The sequence below is a fragment of the Rhipicephalus microplus genome, chromosome 7 (assembly GCF_043290135.1).
Source record: "Rhipicephalus microplus isolate Deutch F79 chromosome 7, USDA_Rmic, whole genome shotgun sequence".
In the NCBI taxonomy this organism is placed as follows: Eukaryota; Metazoa; Arthropoda; class Arachnida; order Ixodida; family Ixodidae; genus Rhipicephalus; species Rhipicephalus microplus.
This window is the reverse complement of record NC_134706.1, coordinates 8063475-8077623: the sequence shown is the minus strand read 5'-3', so window position 1 is coordinate 8077623 and position 14149 is coordinate 8063475. Positions and strand designations below refer to the sequence as shown.

The following is a 14149-nucleotide window of genomic DNA, read 5'->3' as shown; positions in this document are numbered from 1 at the left end:
TAATAATAATAATAATAATAATAATAATAATAATAATAATAATAAACTTACTTGCCTTAACAGCTAGCGCAAATTTCTCAGAACATGATCCTTGCATCCTCGCAGGGGGCATCACCAGGGAGAGTTTCTACCCCCTCCCCCATTTTTTTTCAGTTTTAATTGCCTATATATGCGCACACACATACATAGAGTCGTACCAACATGCATAATGTAGTTGACTCACCCCCCCCCCCCTCTGAAAAAGAAAAACATTTATGACTACGCTTCTGCATCCGCGGGCGCATGGGACAGAATTATAGTGAACTAGAATTCTAGTTAACTATTGGCAGAATACACGTGCTTTTCGTTGCAGACAAAACAGAAAGAAAGAAAAAAAGAAGGAAAAAAAGAAAGAAAGAAAGAAAGAAAGAAAGAAAGAAAGGAAGAAAGAAAGAAAGAACAAGACGAGATACAATAGGTGCCGGAAAACCGCAAGAAGCAAACATGGGAGATCGCGGCCCGGCTAATCCGCTTGTGCATTCACGTAGGGCTTCTAGGACGACAAACAGTCGGCGCCTTAGAACCACGTTTTCGCTTTCCATCGCGATAGCTGGAGCAAACGTGCATCGTCAGCACGGTGCGGTCCGCTAGATGTCCTGAGCATCGTGCCGTACGGGTTTGGTTGACGAGATCAGCTGCAGCGGCGGGAAACGAAACGCTAAATGGTGGGCGAGGATGGGCAAGAAGTAAAAAAAAGAACAAAGCTCTAAACAGATGCTCAAGTGCAGAGCGAGCGATTGAACAGGCGTCCCTCGCTCATTCTTTCACCCACATCCTGCGAAAGAAGCGAGGAGGAAAGGCGACATCTTGTTCTGCCATTCATTATGTAACCCCCTCTCTCTCTTTTTCAGTGGTGCCTTTGAGTACGAAAGCTGGGCCCTTTCTCTCGCAGGAATCTCTCGGAGGGGAGAGACTCTGACACGGGGGGGGGGGGGGGCATTTTTCCTTCTTCTTCTGAGAGCTGCTCTTCCACAAATGCTCGCAGAAAGAGGCAACACACAGCTCTACCCTCTGGTTTATTCTGTGCTCGCTCCGATGGTTGCCCCTCTGGCGTCGTGAAAAGCGATCGGGGACCCCCGTTTCTGAGAAAGGAACAGTAGGGAGGGGTGGTGGCCAAACGCCGGCCATTATATGTTTTCTTCTCGCGACAGTACCCGCTGCTTCACTCTCTCTCCTACCTCTCTCTCGCGAATGCCCCGCCTCCTCGCCCTCTTTCCACGCGAACGGGCCCGTCCCGTCTCCACTACTGGGCTGGGAAAACGTGTTTTCTGCCACACCGGTGACGGACTGTGTTTTCTCGTGCGTCGTTTTGACTCCGCAGAAGAAGAACGCCGGGTGCCCCCCTAACCCTCGCCTCATCTCCGCTGTGACTACGCACGTTGACATAGCTCCTTTGACAGCCAACGCTTGCGTTGTGATCTGTGCGATTTTGACGTTGTTAATTCGGCGTTAATTTCCTGTGCGTCCTCTGCTGGGAAGAAAAAAATCGTCTGCGTTTTTTTCCCAGGTGCTTTCGTGCGCGAATCGTGAGGCTGTGTGCGTGTTTGTGAGTGTGTGTCGCCGGTCCCTGCGACAGCTGGCCGATTGCGAAGTCGAAGGATTCTCGATACACAATCGATCGATCGTTATTCCGAAAGCCAAGGTAGGTTCTCTCTTTTTTCATGCGCTGTCGCACTCTCGAAGATGCGGCCGCCCGCCATAAGATCGTAACAAAGACGCGTCCTCGGTTGCAGACAAAGCGCGCGCCTGTCAACGCCGCCACGTTGGTTCGTCTGCTAGAGAAAGAGAGAGGAAGGTAGATGTTGTCACACCCGACTCTCGCCGGTTAAATCGGGAGAACGACAACCCCGATGTCGTCAGCTACGCTTTATTTTCGCTTCTCTCTCATTTTCCTCTCGTAAAGCAGCAAAATCGGCTTGTTGCGAGAGTGCGAATCCCGTTGTGGGAGGTGTGATGAGAAAGAAAAGTTCGGTGCACCGCAGCCGGCATGGGACGTGCACGGGGGGGCGCTTGTGCGTCAAAGCGATCGAATGCACCTTTTCCAGCTACCACGCGTGCGCGTCTGGGTCATAGAGTAAACTGGTTGTCGTCTGCTCACTTCGCGTGCAGACGAGTGCTGTTTTTTTTTTTTTTTCGATTGCGCTCGTCTTGCGAGGCACCGAAGCTTACAGAACTACGAATCGGGAAACGAACGGCTGTTCTCGGACAGCTTCATGGCTCTGTAAATACTTATCAATGAAATAAATCACAAAAGGAGAGTAACCGAGCGATGAAAAACCTCTCCTTGACAAGAAGTCGATGGAAAGCGACATTCTCCGTGTTTTGCCGATAAACGGTTTCCATTCTAAAGGTCGTGCCTGTGAGGGGATTTCTCCGGCTCACCGATATAGGAAGACCAGTACGCCTTACACTTTTATAACTTTCGTTGTCTTTTTCGCTTGTCCAAGCTCAGCGGACATTTATTATTATTATTATTATTATTATTATTATTATTATTATTATTATTATTATTATTTCGTTCGCTTCTGTACTGTCAGGCAATCTGTTTTCTCCGCGATCTGTGCAGGTGCCAAGTGCTTCGGGTACGGACGTACTGCGGTCTCCGAGACGCGATAAACAAGAGGCTCCACGTGAGAGAGTCCCAGCGAGCGCTACTTCAAACCAAGCGGCGGACGTGCAAGCGACGCACAGCGCAGACTCGGGAACCCGTGGAGCAAGCACACCAGCAGGCAAAGCGAGCGCTAGGCCTAAAGGCGACAGAGAAAAGCGCACGGCAGACGCGAGCAGCGCGGCTTGACGGGAAGAGCGAGCCACCACAGCACCTCCTTCCAACCACGGCGAACGATTCATGGCGACCACCCGCTTGCTGAACGGAGCCCCAGGACTCGTTCAGAACCCCGGACTCGACCTCATCGGCAAGGAGAAGTCGTCGGCGGGGACCCAGGCGGACGCCTACTACAACGGGGCCGTCTCGTACGAGGCACTCGGCGGCATCGACCCGAAGGTGAGTCTTCTCCACTGTTCTCGCGCGATCCTTTTCGCAGCAACGTTCCACTGTGTCGGGGTACGAAAAATGTGTCCGCCACCGAGGCAAAATCGCAAACCGTGTCGCTGCAAACACTCTCCCCTTTCTTTTTTATTATCAATCGCGACTGTCCCCCTATCACCGCGTCGTCTCCGAGCAACGCGCGCGGACGTTGATGCCGAGTCTACTCGCGCAATTCACGGGTGCGTGCTTTCCGGGAAAGCCCACCTCTCCATTCTGCGACGCCGATCGCATCGATCCTTCTTTGTCAGCCCGACGTGCGCAGCCAGCGTGGAATGAAATAAAGAAAACACACTTGGCTAGCCGTCACTGTCTCGACCTTTTGTGTAAGCGTTCGTCATCGGCCAGACAACGGTAGCCTGGCGTGAATGGCAGACGCGCGAAGACGCGTCGCCTGCGGATCGTCTGCGCGCCAGATCGGACAGACGCGCGCCAGTTATGACCTCTCCGAGAAGGGGCTCGCGTCTCCGCACTCGCGCGCGGTGTCAAAAGCCTTTAGGCTTAGCTGGTGCTCGGTGTGGCTGCGATTACTATACACTCTGGCTTCCCAGTCAAGGTCGTGTATGTCTCCCGCCTTCACCGTCCACCGCGATCTCCGGTCAGTCGCCCGAGAACCAAAAGAGCCGAGCGCACCCTTGCCACACGCGCGGTACGACGCTCGCGGAGCGATAATTGTTGTTATTTTGTGGATTCGTTCCGCGCGTCGTCTTCTGCAATCGCATTCTACTACGCTTTAAAAAAACAAAAAAAAAACAAAACATCGTCTGCTGTTTAAAGGCAGCGCACGATGTACGATCTTTCCTCTCGTTCCGCGCGATGAGTTGTCGCGCACGTCACGATTTCTTTTTCGTCTGCGAAGCAAACATCTGCGAGCAGACAATCTTTTTTTTTTCTTTTTCGTCGCAGCACGCATCTGTCGCGCGTATATCCCACAGCTCCGTGCACCTTGAAACTCATTCCGCGTGCCTGTAGTGATCTTAGGAAGAGCGGACGCGACGTCGAAATAAACGGAGAACGACGAAAGCGGCCGGGCGTTTTCCTCTCCCGTAAAATCGATCCGTGTGGCCGCGCGGTCTTCTCCTCTCGCGTCCGCGTTTGTTTGGGGGGGCGTGCGCTGCTCGCGTCACACAGACCGCATGGCCCGCTCGCGTTTTGTTTTCATTCATTCGCTCCCTGCCGCGTAGTGAACTGTAGTCCGCCGTGCATACGCACTTCCGTACGATGTGGTTTCGGTTCGAATGACGTGTCGAGTCCGGCTCCGATTCTCTGTTTGTATCTTGGGGGTAAAGGAAAGGGGGCATCTAGGGGGGGAAGGTGTTGCAGCTCCACTTACGTGAGACCTGGGCAGGGGCGAAGCAGGCAGTGTGCGCCTGTGTTTTAGCAGTGTGCTTTCGTCAGTGAAGGGTTACAGCAAGTTTCAGACGTGAGCGTAGAAAGGAGAGCACAGAACGAGGCTGGGTTCAAAATCGCAGTTTGTTGAAAAACGCTATTCCCTAGGGCACCACCACGAATGCGTAAAAAAACAGTGAAACAACAGCATGCATCATCTCAACATACTAAGACGCTCATATTTTTCTCAATATGTACGCCTCTGCAAAAGTGACAAAATAGTCGGAGACAACACAAGTACTCGAATATTTCGACATCTGACGAAGGTGTAAAAAAAAAGAGAGAAAAAAGTGCATGCAGTGAAGTGTGCTTTACAAGAACAGACAACGGCGCCATGGAGGTCAAGTGCGGCTCACGTTCCTCTGCTGGAAATTAGGTGCGCGCAGTTTGAGAACTGATACTCTGTGCCACTTGCTTCGGCCATGTCGTCTTATAAGGCGTTGATGCAATCGCGAGATGATGTGTCAGTGGGACCAAGTTTCCCCACTTTTTGAAAACTTTCTCATGAGTCAGTGGGACATGCATGCCCATTTTTTTTTTTTTTCCAGTGAAGTGCTGGCTTGACTGATGAATTTTTGTTTCATGCTATTTCTTTGTAGTGTTTATCAGTACACGACAGCCCGTTTTTTTTTTATATCATCCTGTCAAAAACATAGGCAAACCGTCGAAGGGCTCTACCGCGTCTCGTCCCGCATAACATTTTTTTTCTTTCTTCTACTTTATCACTCTCACGTGACTTCACTGTACCTTCAATTGTGGGTGACGGCTAGTCGCAAACGACGCTGCTAACAATCTGTCATCTCGTGAAATATTCATCGGAAAAACGGGTAGAAATAAAGGTTCGCCGCGAGCAAGATTGTAGGATTGCCATGGAAAGAGAAATGAGATGGACAAACCTGTGCGTGTGAAGGCTCATCAGAAACTCATTAAGCCCTTGATGCATAAGTCAGCGAAGGAGGAACAACGCCCTTTCTTTCGCGACCTGTCTGCATAGCAGCTGTAGCGTGCCACGGAGTTAGTACTAAGCCCAGTCTTTCGGTGCATTTCGGTGCAGTCTTTCGGTGCTGAATCGAACGGAACGCTATCCGACTCGCTGTTCGATATAGAAAACAACTTTGTTCGATATTTTCGTATGTTCGCTCGCTCTCACAAGATCGCAAAGTGTTCCCAAGTGTCATCTTCATAGTACAACTTTGAGAATGTTGAGTGGGCCGAGAAATACATTGACAAAAAAATTAGGAGCCGTGCATGCGAAACTTGGTGTATACGTGCCTGACCTTCGGCTTTAATTAATTAAAATTGCATTGCGTAGTGAAATTGCATCGTCACTCACCCGCTGGACAGCGAAGGCCTTGAAGTACAGAGGAAGTGTTGACTGCATAAGCGCCCTGGCATAACTGATCACGTGGTCACCGATATATAGTCATATTTAGGGGCGACCTAGCCTCGTTGTCCGCGTCCTTCACGAGGAGATTCGTGGATGTGAGAGACAAAAAAGAAATGTTTAACAATAGACTAATATGGATCATAATTGTGACGAAACAATATAAAACGCCTAGAAGCGTGAACGCTTTATGCTAGTCGGCGATTTGAACGTGCGCCTTACGGACTTTATATAGGGCGTAGCTTTGTCGTCGAAGCTGACTGTCCGCTGTCATGGTGGTTGGAAAGCTATCGCTATAGTTTGTATCTGAATAAAGAAAGAACACAGCATATCCTCGAGGTGAATGATGGCGACTGGAGCCAAGCGGACGGACGGACTGGCGGACGCTTCGCCCCACTCATCATCATTCACTCCGTGGATATGCTGTGACACCGTTGTTATTATTGGCATGCAATGCAATGCAACTGTCTACTTCTTCACCGACTACGACGGCACGAGACATACGACCCACGGTGTAGGAGGCTTCGCCCCTAAACGAAGGTTTACAATAGGCGAACTTTTGTAATTGTGAAGGAACAATGTAAACCGCCTACAATCACAAACCCTTTACACTAGGCGGCGACTTCAACGTAGACATTAAGGCCCTTATCTATCACCTCGCTTCACCGGACCATCATCACTCTCTTCGTGATCATGCTCACTCCAGATGTTTCCCTTTGGTCATGTGTGATATGCCGGATACTGTCTGATTCCGCATGTTGTCCAATTCGCCATCTTGTCGACTCTGATTGGCCGAGAGGGCCCACGCGGTCCCTCTGATTGGCTCTACCTTTTCCTGTGCTGACCTCCACCGTCTTGGTAGGGTTTTGGACAACCGATATCGCCGCGATAACGAAAGCCTCCGAGATCAAGTGGGCGTTTCGCGATTTGCCCGCTAGGGGAAGAACGCATGCGCCGTGGCATCGTGAAAATAGGAAGTAAAAAAAAAGGATGATATGCTTCATGCGCCGTCGTTACGAATCTGACAATGCGGTGCAATTCGACAATGGTAAGAATAGCAACCCTTAATCACTCGACCATACCGATTAGCCGAACATCTTGTATACTGCTGCGCTGGCAATCTCTCGTCCACAACTCCCGGAGTTTCGACCACCCGGGGTTCTTTAACCTGCACCTAAACGACGTCTGTCGTAATCATAAGGTGGCTTCGGGACGTCGAACCCCAAGAATTATTAATCCGGCACCCAGGGGTCGTTCAGGAGTGGCGCGCAGCAAGGGTGGTGGTGGTGGTAAAAAACATTTATTTCAGAAAAAAGTCTACTAGAGAGTGCCGACGTGGCCCATCGGCGTGCTAGAGTGGCAATACCCTATTCCGGGACGCCAGTGGAGCTGGAAGCTGCCCGTGCGCGCTCCACCAAGGAGCGTTGTGCAGCCAAGGTAGAGCAGCCGAGCAGGTGCTCCTCCCAAGCCTCTCTAGTTGGGATGGGAAAAGGGGATGAGAAAGGGACGGGATTAACTGGGCACGATGCTACGACGTGATATGTGTCGGCGAGGACATGACAGGTCGAGCAGGTGCCATTGATTTCCGGCAAAAAGTGCCTGGCGACCGCCGGACTGATAAAGGTGTTCGTCTGCAGACGGCGTAGCAGTCATAAGCAAGGGTGCCCTGTGTGCGAGCGGTGGCACCCGCTGTGGCCGTCTTTGCGATCGACTCGCATCCGTCCTCGGCGTCGAGGTAGTCCTCGCTCGGAACCTTGTCGGATGCGGCAACGAGCCATGACAAACGCGCTAATGGGCGGACGTCGGTTGGGCAATGGCGTTGCGTTACGAGTACATACACGACGACATCGTCGCTTGTCACGTCTTCCGCGACAACTTGCAAGAGAACCGATAGTTTGGAGACGTTAGAGAGAGAGATATGACTCAGTCATTGGAGTTATATGGAAGGAATGAGGCCGCGGTCGGTGTATGCACACTTTCATTAATCTATTCACACTTATACTGTATCTTGATCATTGCATTACTTGTGTCTTTGCTGTGTCCTTTTTATATTATGTTATGTACTAACGTCAGTTGCAATGCTTTAAAGGTCATGAGATGACATTGAGTAAAAGGTGACACACAGCGACAAATTTCGTTGCTGTGTATCCCCTTGCCTAATGTCAACTCATGACTTTAAGGTAAAACAAATAAATAAATAAGAAAATAAATAAATAAATAATGAAGACGGATAGTCAACATTGAGCTGAATGTTACACCCAACTTTCGACCATATTCTGTGTTGTGTGGGTTCATCATAGTCAACATTGAAGTGACTATTACACCAAACTTTTGACCATGATCTGCGTTTTGTGGGGGTTATCCCCCTGCACCGACAAACAACTTAACTTTTCAAAACACTTAACTTTTCAAAATGTAATACCGTTCGCTTCACAAACAAAAAGAACATTCTAAATACGAATTACTTTCTTGGAGACAATCGTTTGGAAGTTGTGTCTAAATATAAGTACCTAGGCGTTTTCTTTACGAGCAATCTATCCTGGAACGACCACATTGAATACGTCGGTGCTAAAGCGAGCCGTGTATTGAACTTCCTGAAGCGTAACTTTAAACAGGCCCCACCTAAACTAAAGGAAACGCTCTATCTTTCTAACGTTCGCTCAATTTTAGAGTACGGTTGTGTGGCTTGGGATCCAGACACTAAAATATGTACTAATGCGCTAGAAAGGGTTCAGAAACGAGCAGCGCGTTTCGTGTCTGGTAACTATGATTTCACTAACCGCTCTTCGTGCATTCGTAAACATTTGGGTTGGCCTCTCCTGCAGGACAGGCGCAAATTCTTAAGATTAAATCTATTTCATAATATTTATATTGGTAGCACTGGTTTAAATAAAGACGTGTACATTAAAGATCCCACTTATGTATCCTCTCGCCTAGATCACTCCCGCAAAGTTCGCGAATACCGATGTCGTATAAATACTTACAAAAACTCCTTCTTCCCGAAAACCACACACGAATGGAACAACCTACCAGAATATATTGTATCCACCCCGCCACCCTCATTTCAAAATGCTCTGTCACAATTTTTGTTGAAATGAAAGATGCCAATTTCTGTCTGCATTTCTGCTTGTGTTTTACTTTTCCTTGATTGCCTCGTGTTCCCGAGAATGTGTACACACTGTATAAGCTGAGCATGCTTACTTGTTTTGTTATCGGTATTCATACCCTGTATCAATTTCAAGTTTTATGTCTCCTCCCCCCTACTGTAATGCCCAAATAGGGCGCTGTAGGTACTCGAATAAATAAATGAATAAATAAAATAAATAAACAAGCCGGCGAAGTTTCAACGCATTTAGTCGAGCGCCTAATTTGCGACCGAATATTTCTTATGAGCGCGCGAACCGAGTCGGACAGCAGTGTCGCACTCGCGCGCCGTGACGTCACAAGCTGCTCGCTGTGCGAGCGTTCCGGCGAAAGATCAATTTCCGTCGCCCAAATCCTGGCGCGAGATGCGTACGTCGGGCTGCCATGAGAAGCGCGAGCTGCAGGTACGAGGCATCGCAGACGCGAACACAGCGGCTCGCTGGCTCTCACGGTGGCTTCTCGGGGTAGTCTCCTTTTCGTCCGCGTTCCCTCTATCGGTTACGCCGACGACAACGGCGACACCTTTGAACGCAACCCCAGGTGGTCTAAATTTCCGGAGCCCTCCACTACGGCGTCTCTCATAATCATATAGTGGTTTTGGGACGTTAAACCCCACATATCAATCAATCAATCACCTTTGAACGCAGGAACGGGCGCCTTATAGCTGCACTATAAGGTTAACGACGACAGGGGCGTAGGCGAAAATGCAAGAAGCACAACCCTAGACGGAGGAAGCTTAAAAGAGGGCCCAACACACACAAAAAAAATCGTTGTGTAGGCCAAAAAAAGAAGACAAAAGACTGGAAAAGAGAACAAAGAAAGGAAGAGAGAAGGGAAGGAAGAGCGAAATCGAATGGAAAGAGGGAAGGATGTTCAGCTCTGCAATTTCTTCAGGCTTGACGCCACTAGTGCGAAGCTGTTTTAATTTTTTCTTTCTTTCTCTGTGTCCCTCAAAGTTGTCTGCTTGCCCTTGCAAGTCGTAGACGAGCTTTTTGTTCGTAGTTTGCGGACGGCTCGCAGAGAGGGAAACGTCTTTATTCACAAAAACATGGAGAAGGAGGGCGTGGGAGGAACCCCTATAGTCCGGGGCCTTTAGGACGACTCCAGCGACGAGTCGGGCCCGCTGTATCAGGGCTCGGAGGACTTCGGGAGGTCCATCGCGGAGAGCATCGTCCTACAGCTCCGTTACGTAAAGGGTGAAGGAAAGCAGGTAAGGGAGGAGGAAAGATGCTCGCAGTGCACTCGATCGAGACATGGGAGGTCGTGGGCGAGTTTCCACAGCCGGGGCAGCGGTCTGCATAGTGCTGCGGGTAAAATTAATGAAGTGATACTAGATTGGGAAATGTTTTAATTTGTAACTGGAGTAACGCCACTGTAAGTACTATAGCTTTTGGATACTGTCTCGACGATAGTTATAGCGCGAGGACAAAACGACGACACAGTGACAAGAAGGACACGAAAGACACGAGCGCTCGTGTCCTTCTTGTCTCTGTGTCGTCGTGCTGTTCTCGCGCTACAACTATCGTCACGCCATACCAACTAGCCCAAGCTGCCACGCTTCTAAGCTAACTGCCTCCTCTCGCGAGAAAGATGGCGGTAGGGCGCTCTGGACGCCTCGTAGAGGAATTCTCGAGGAGTGATTCCACAAATAGCGCGAAGCGCGCGTTCGATCACGCGCGCTTCGGCGTCACGGTCGACCCCTGCTCGACCTTGGGATCGCCACTGTCTCTCCTCTTCCACCTGCACTGCTCGGATCGATCAATCAATGGAGCCAATCAAAGACGCATGCCGTGGCTGGCACGAAGGCAGACGCTTTGAGGCGCGAGCGATGCTGTAAGCGATCTTAATGTATCGGTGTTCACTCTTCAACAAAGTAAACAGGGGTGGTCCATGTGCACCTCCTACATCGGCGTGCGCAGGGTTTACCATTGGGGGAAGGGGGGGCAATGATTTATCGCAGTGCCGCTACCCCTTCCCCCACCTGGTCGAGTGCAGAAGCCAGCACGATGTCACAATGGACGAAAACATGAAAGTTAAGCGACGATGATCTTCTCACAATGGTCTCGCTTTAGTTCCGGGACTAAAGATGGCAAGCAGTGAGTTCTTTGAGTGCTTTAAAAAGAATTTTGGGGTAAAGGAATAAGGATGTGAAGTGAACAGCTCTTGGAGTAGATATAGGAGTTATTTGAGTACTTCGAGTGTTGTATAAAGAGCTCTTGCCGTAAATGAGTAAATATGGGAAGCAAAGAGTTATAAGGATAAGAGATTTCGGAGTACTGGAGGTCTTGTAGTACTGTAGAGAGTTCCTGCAGTCAATGAATGAAGATGGGAAGTAAAGAGTGCTTGGAGTAAAGATAAAGAGATGTGTAAGTACTAAAGCTTTTGGAGTACTTCGGGCATTGTAAAGAGTTATCGGGGTAAGTATGGTAATGGGAGAAGTTCAAGGGTGCCTTCGGCCGCCAAAATTGTCGAAAACTTGCGTGGTCATAGCACTCTGGTCCTTAAAAAAGGACGTGATGGGCCAGACCTGAGTAAAAAAATACGAAACAGACATTGCGCCCCCTCACGTGGCCTGGGGAGCGCATCCCCCATCCCGCTCACACCACCACTGCGCTCGTATGTGACCTTGTATCCACAGTGGCGGCGTCTCCCGATACAATTCGCCACCCGCCCAGCAAGCAGTTTCGCAAAGATTTCGCGAGCAGCGGCGGTGTCAAAATATTCGAGACGCAGACGGATCGATTACTCGCGAAGCGCGGAAAAGGGGTCGATCGCTCCCGAAACGGGCTGAAATTGCTTCCGATAAAACGATGCGCTTCGTCACGCAGCTGGGGCGCAGTAATTATAAGCACGACCGTGTTTCTCAGAGTTCGGACAGTTGATCGGTCGGGAAGAGCGATGCATACAGATGGCTGGCATTGGGAACGTAACCGAGACGACAGCTGTTCTCACTGAGCAAGTGGCGCTGGTGGGGTGTAACGTGTATCGACCATGCACGGTCCGTATACTATACGTCCCAACGGACAGAGTGATTTTTCGTCCGCTCGCAATTCATTCCCACTCTACGTACGTCAGTAATACTTAACTACTGTTATATGACACAAGTTAACGTTTCCTGTGCTTTCTCTAGTGTAATTGTCTATTGCGTTCATTTGGTTGTATATGACAGAGAAACGAGCCTCCCGAAAAAAAAAATTCCTTTCTTTCGCACAGCAGCTGCATCGAAGTTTGCAGAAAACCTGCACCGGTCAAGTGTGTCTAGAATTCGTGTTCACAAGGTTTCGCTGAGCAACTATGTTATTTGCATAAGCATGCGCACGTGGCGGGGGTGAGGCGCAAGGTCAACTGCATACACTGAAATAATAGTGAGGGGGGGGGGGTAATCTGAGACAAGCCTCCCTCCCGTGAATGGCCCTGCGCGCGCCTATGGTTCTTAGTCCGAATACCGTTGTTCGTTTGCAGTGCCCCGTCTTGGGCTGGACACCGTACAAACGATACTTGACACGCCTGCTGTAAATACATGTTTCAAGGCCCGTGTCGATAAAATCTGTCCGCCGCGGTATGCCCGTGCACTGTGTTATGTCAGTTTATGATAAACAACACCACCAGATGGAAGAAATTTCCGGAGCCCTCCACTGCGGCTTGCCTCACAATCATATCGTGGTTTCGGACCGTAAATCTGCAGACTGTGTTATTCAAGCTTAAAGTCCGACCTAAGAAAGCCCCTAACTCCGAAACGTCAACGGGGGCGCGAGGTCGCGGTGGGCTGTTATATTTACGGAAAATAAGGTGATTTCTTCAATCAGTCGGGGCCTTCAGCTCTGTCGGTTGTCCCTGATCACCTTGCAAAGCTCTGCCCCCCTACCGAAACAACTGAGAGCAGAGCAACAAAAGTTAACAAAAACAGCGGATTGGCGGAGGTGCTGGGCCATTGCTTTCTATTGTATTTTGAACCTCTTTGCTCCGAAATCGGACATCGTCATTACAGAATGCGGCTGGAAGAAGAGGGCATCATCGGCACAGAAAAATATTATTGCGGGTCAAGACGACAGAGGTGGTGCTCAACTTATTCAACTCATCAGACTTGCACCGGCGATTATAAACTGGCAACGTTATAATGACTGTGAGGTGTGCGACTTTGTATGTGCGTGCTGTCTCCCCCCCCTCTCTCTCTCTTCATATTTGAAACTCCCTCATCCTTTTCCCCAGCATGCGCGGCGTCCTTCTAGACTGGTTAACCTTTGCGTTTTCTTTTCTTTCCTTCCACCGTGGTCCACCAAACTTGTCGACTGCGTGGCAGAGGCCGTTCCAAGCGCATTTTCGCGCTCCAGCGCTGCGATAGCGCGCGCGCAGTACGTCACGCGATTAACATCGGGGCGGCGTCGCAGAGGTTCGAGGCGGTGACGTAACCGCGGATGCTCGAAGCGAGCGGGAAACATTTTTTCACTCAAACAATAAAAAAAATGCACGAAATGCAAAAAATATAAAAAAAAAACAGGTCAGGTGGGGCTGCGCACGACGCCCGCGCGTCGCGACCAAAACGAAGCGGTGCGTGACGTGTGCGTGCGTGTGTGTGTGCACGAGTGGTTCCAACATGCAAACGACATGGCATTCGAGGATGTGCGGCGCACGAAACGGAATCAAGAACGGCGCGAGAAGAGCGAAGATGTGCAACGGCCGGGGAGAGACAGACGCCTTCGAGGAAAGGCGAGCGAAAGAACACGGAGGAAATGGAAGAACGGGGCGCGCCACCTGGCGTTGATCGGTACGGCGCGCGGAGCGTCTGCAGAACCAGAAAATTCGGTGTCAGAACGAAGGTCGTACCCCAATGAACGCCACCGGAGGGGCGTAGCCAGAATTTTTTGTCAGTGGGTCGAGGGGGTGCTGTGAAGGGAGGGCCAGTTACTTTTTGTAGAGCTAAAGGTAGCATATATACAATAACTCTAACTCTTAGTAAATGTTCTTGCGTGTGTTTGTGCGTGTGCGCGTATATGCGTACACACAAAATGGAAAATTTTCGACGGAGGTTAGGAAGGCGCAGTCGACCTCCCGGCTATACGTCTTTCGTGTCTTTCTTGTCTCGATTGATTGATTGATTTGTGGGGTTTAACGTCCCAAAACCACCCTATGATTTCGAGGGACGCAGT

At 49.9% G+C, this 14149-nt stretch overlaps 1 protein-coding gene across 3 annotated transcripts in view; it reads left to right on the top strand.

Annotated features, from left to right (window-relative positions):
* Nucleotides 1–1305: 1305 nt before the first annotated feature.
* LOC119179960 (RNA-binding Fox protein 1) overlaps nt 1306–14149 on the top strand; it is a 405655-nt gene continuing 392811 nt past the window's right edge. Inside the window, exons 1-2 of one of the 3 annotated variants that reach the window (XM_075868585.1) lie at nt 1306–1681; nt 2606–3043. In XM_075868585.1, the coding sequence (XP_075724700.1) occupies nt 2888–3043 (156 nt within the window). In that variant the 5' untranslated portion in view covers nt 1306–1681; nt 2606–2887. Of the gene's footprint in view, nt 1682–2421; nt 2438–2605; nt 3044–14149 lie in introns of those variants that run through there. The other 2 variants (XM_075868588.1, XM_075868586.1) reach the window with 2 other exon arrangements.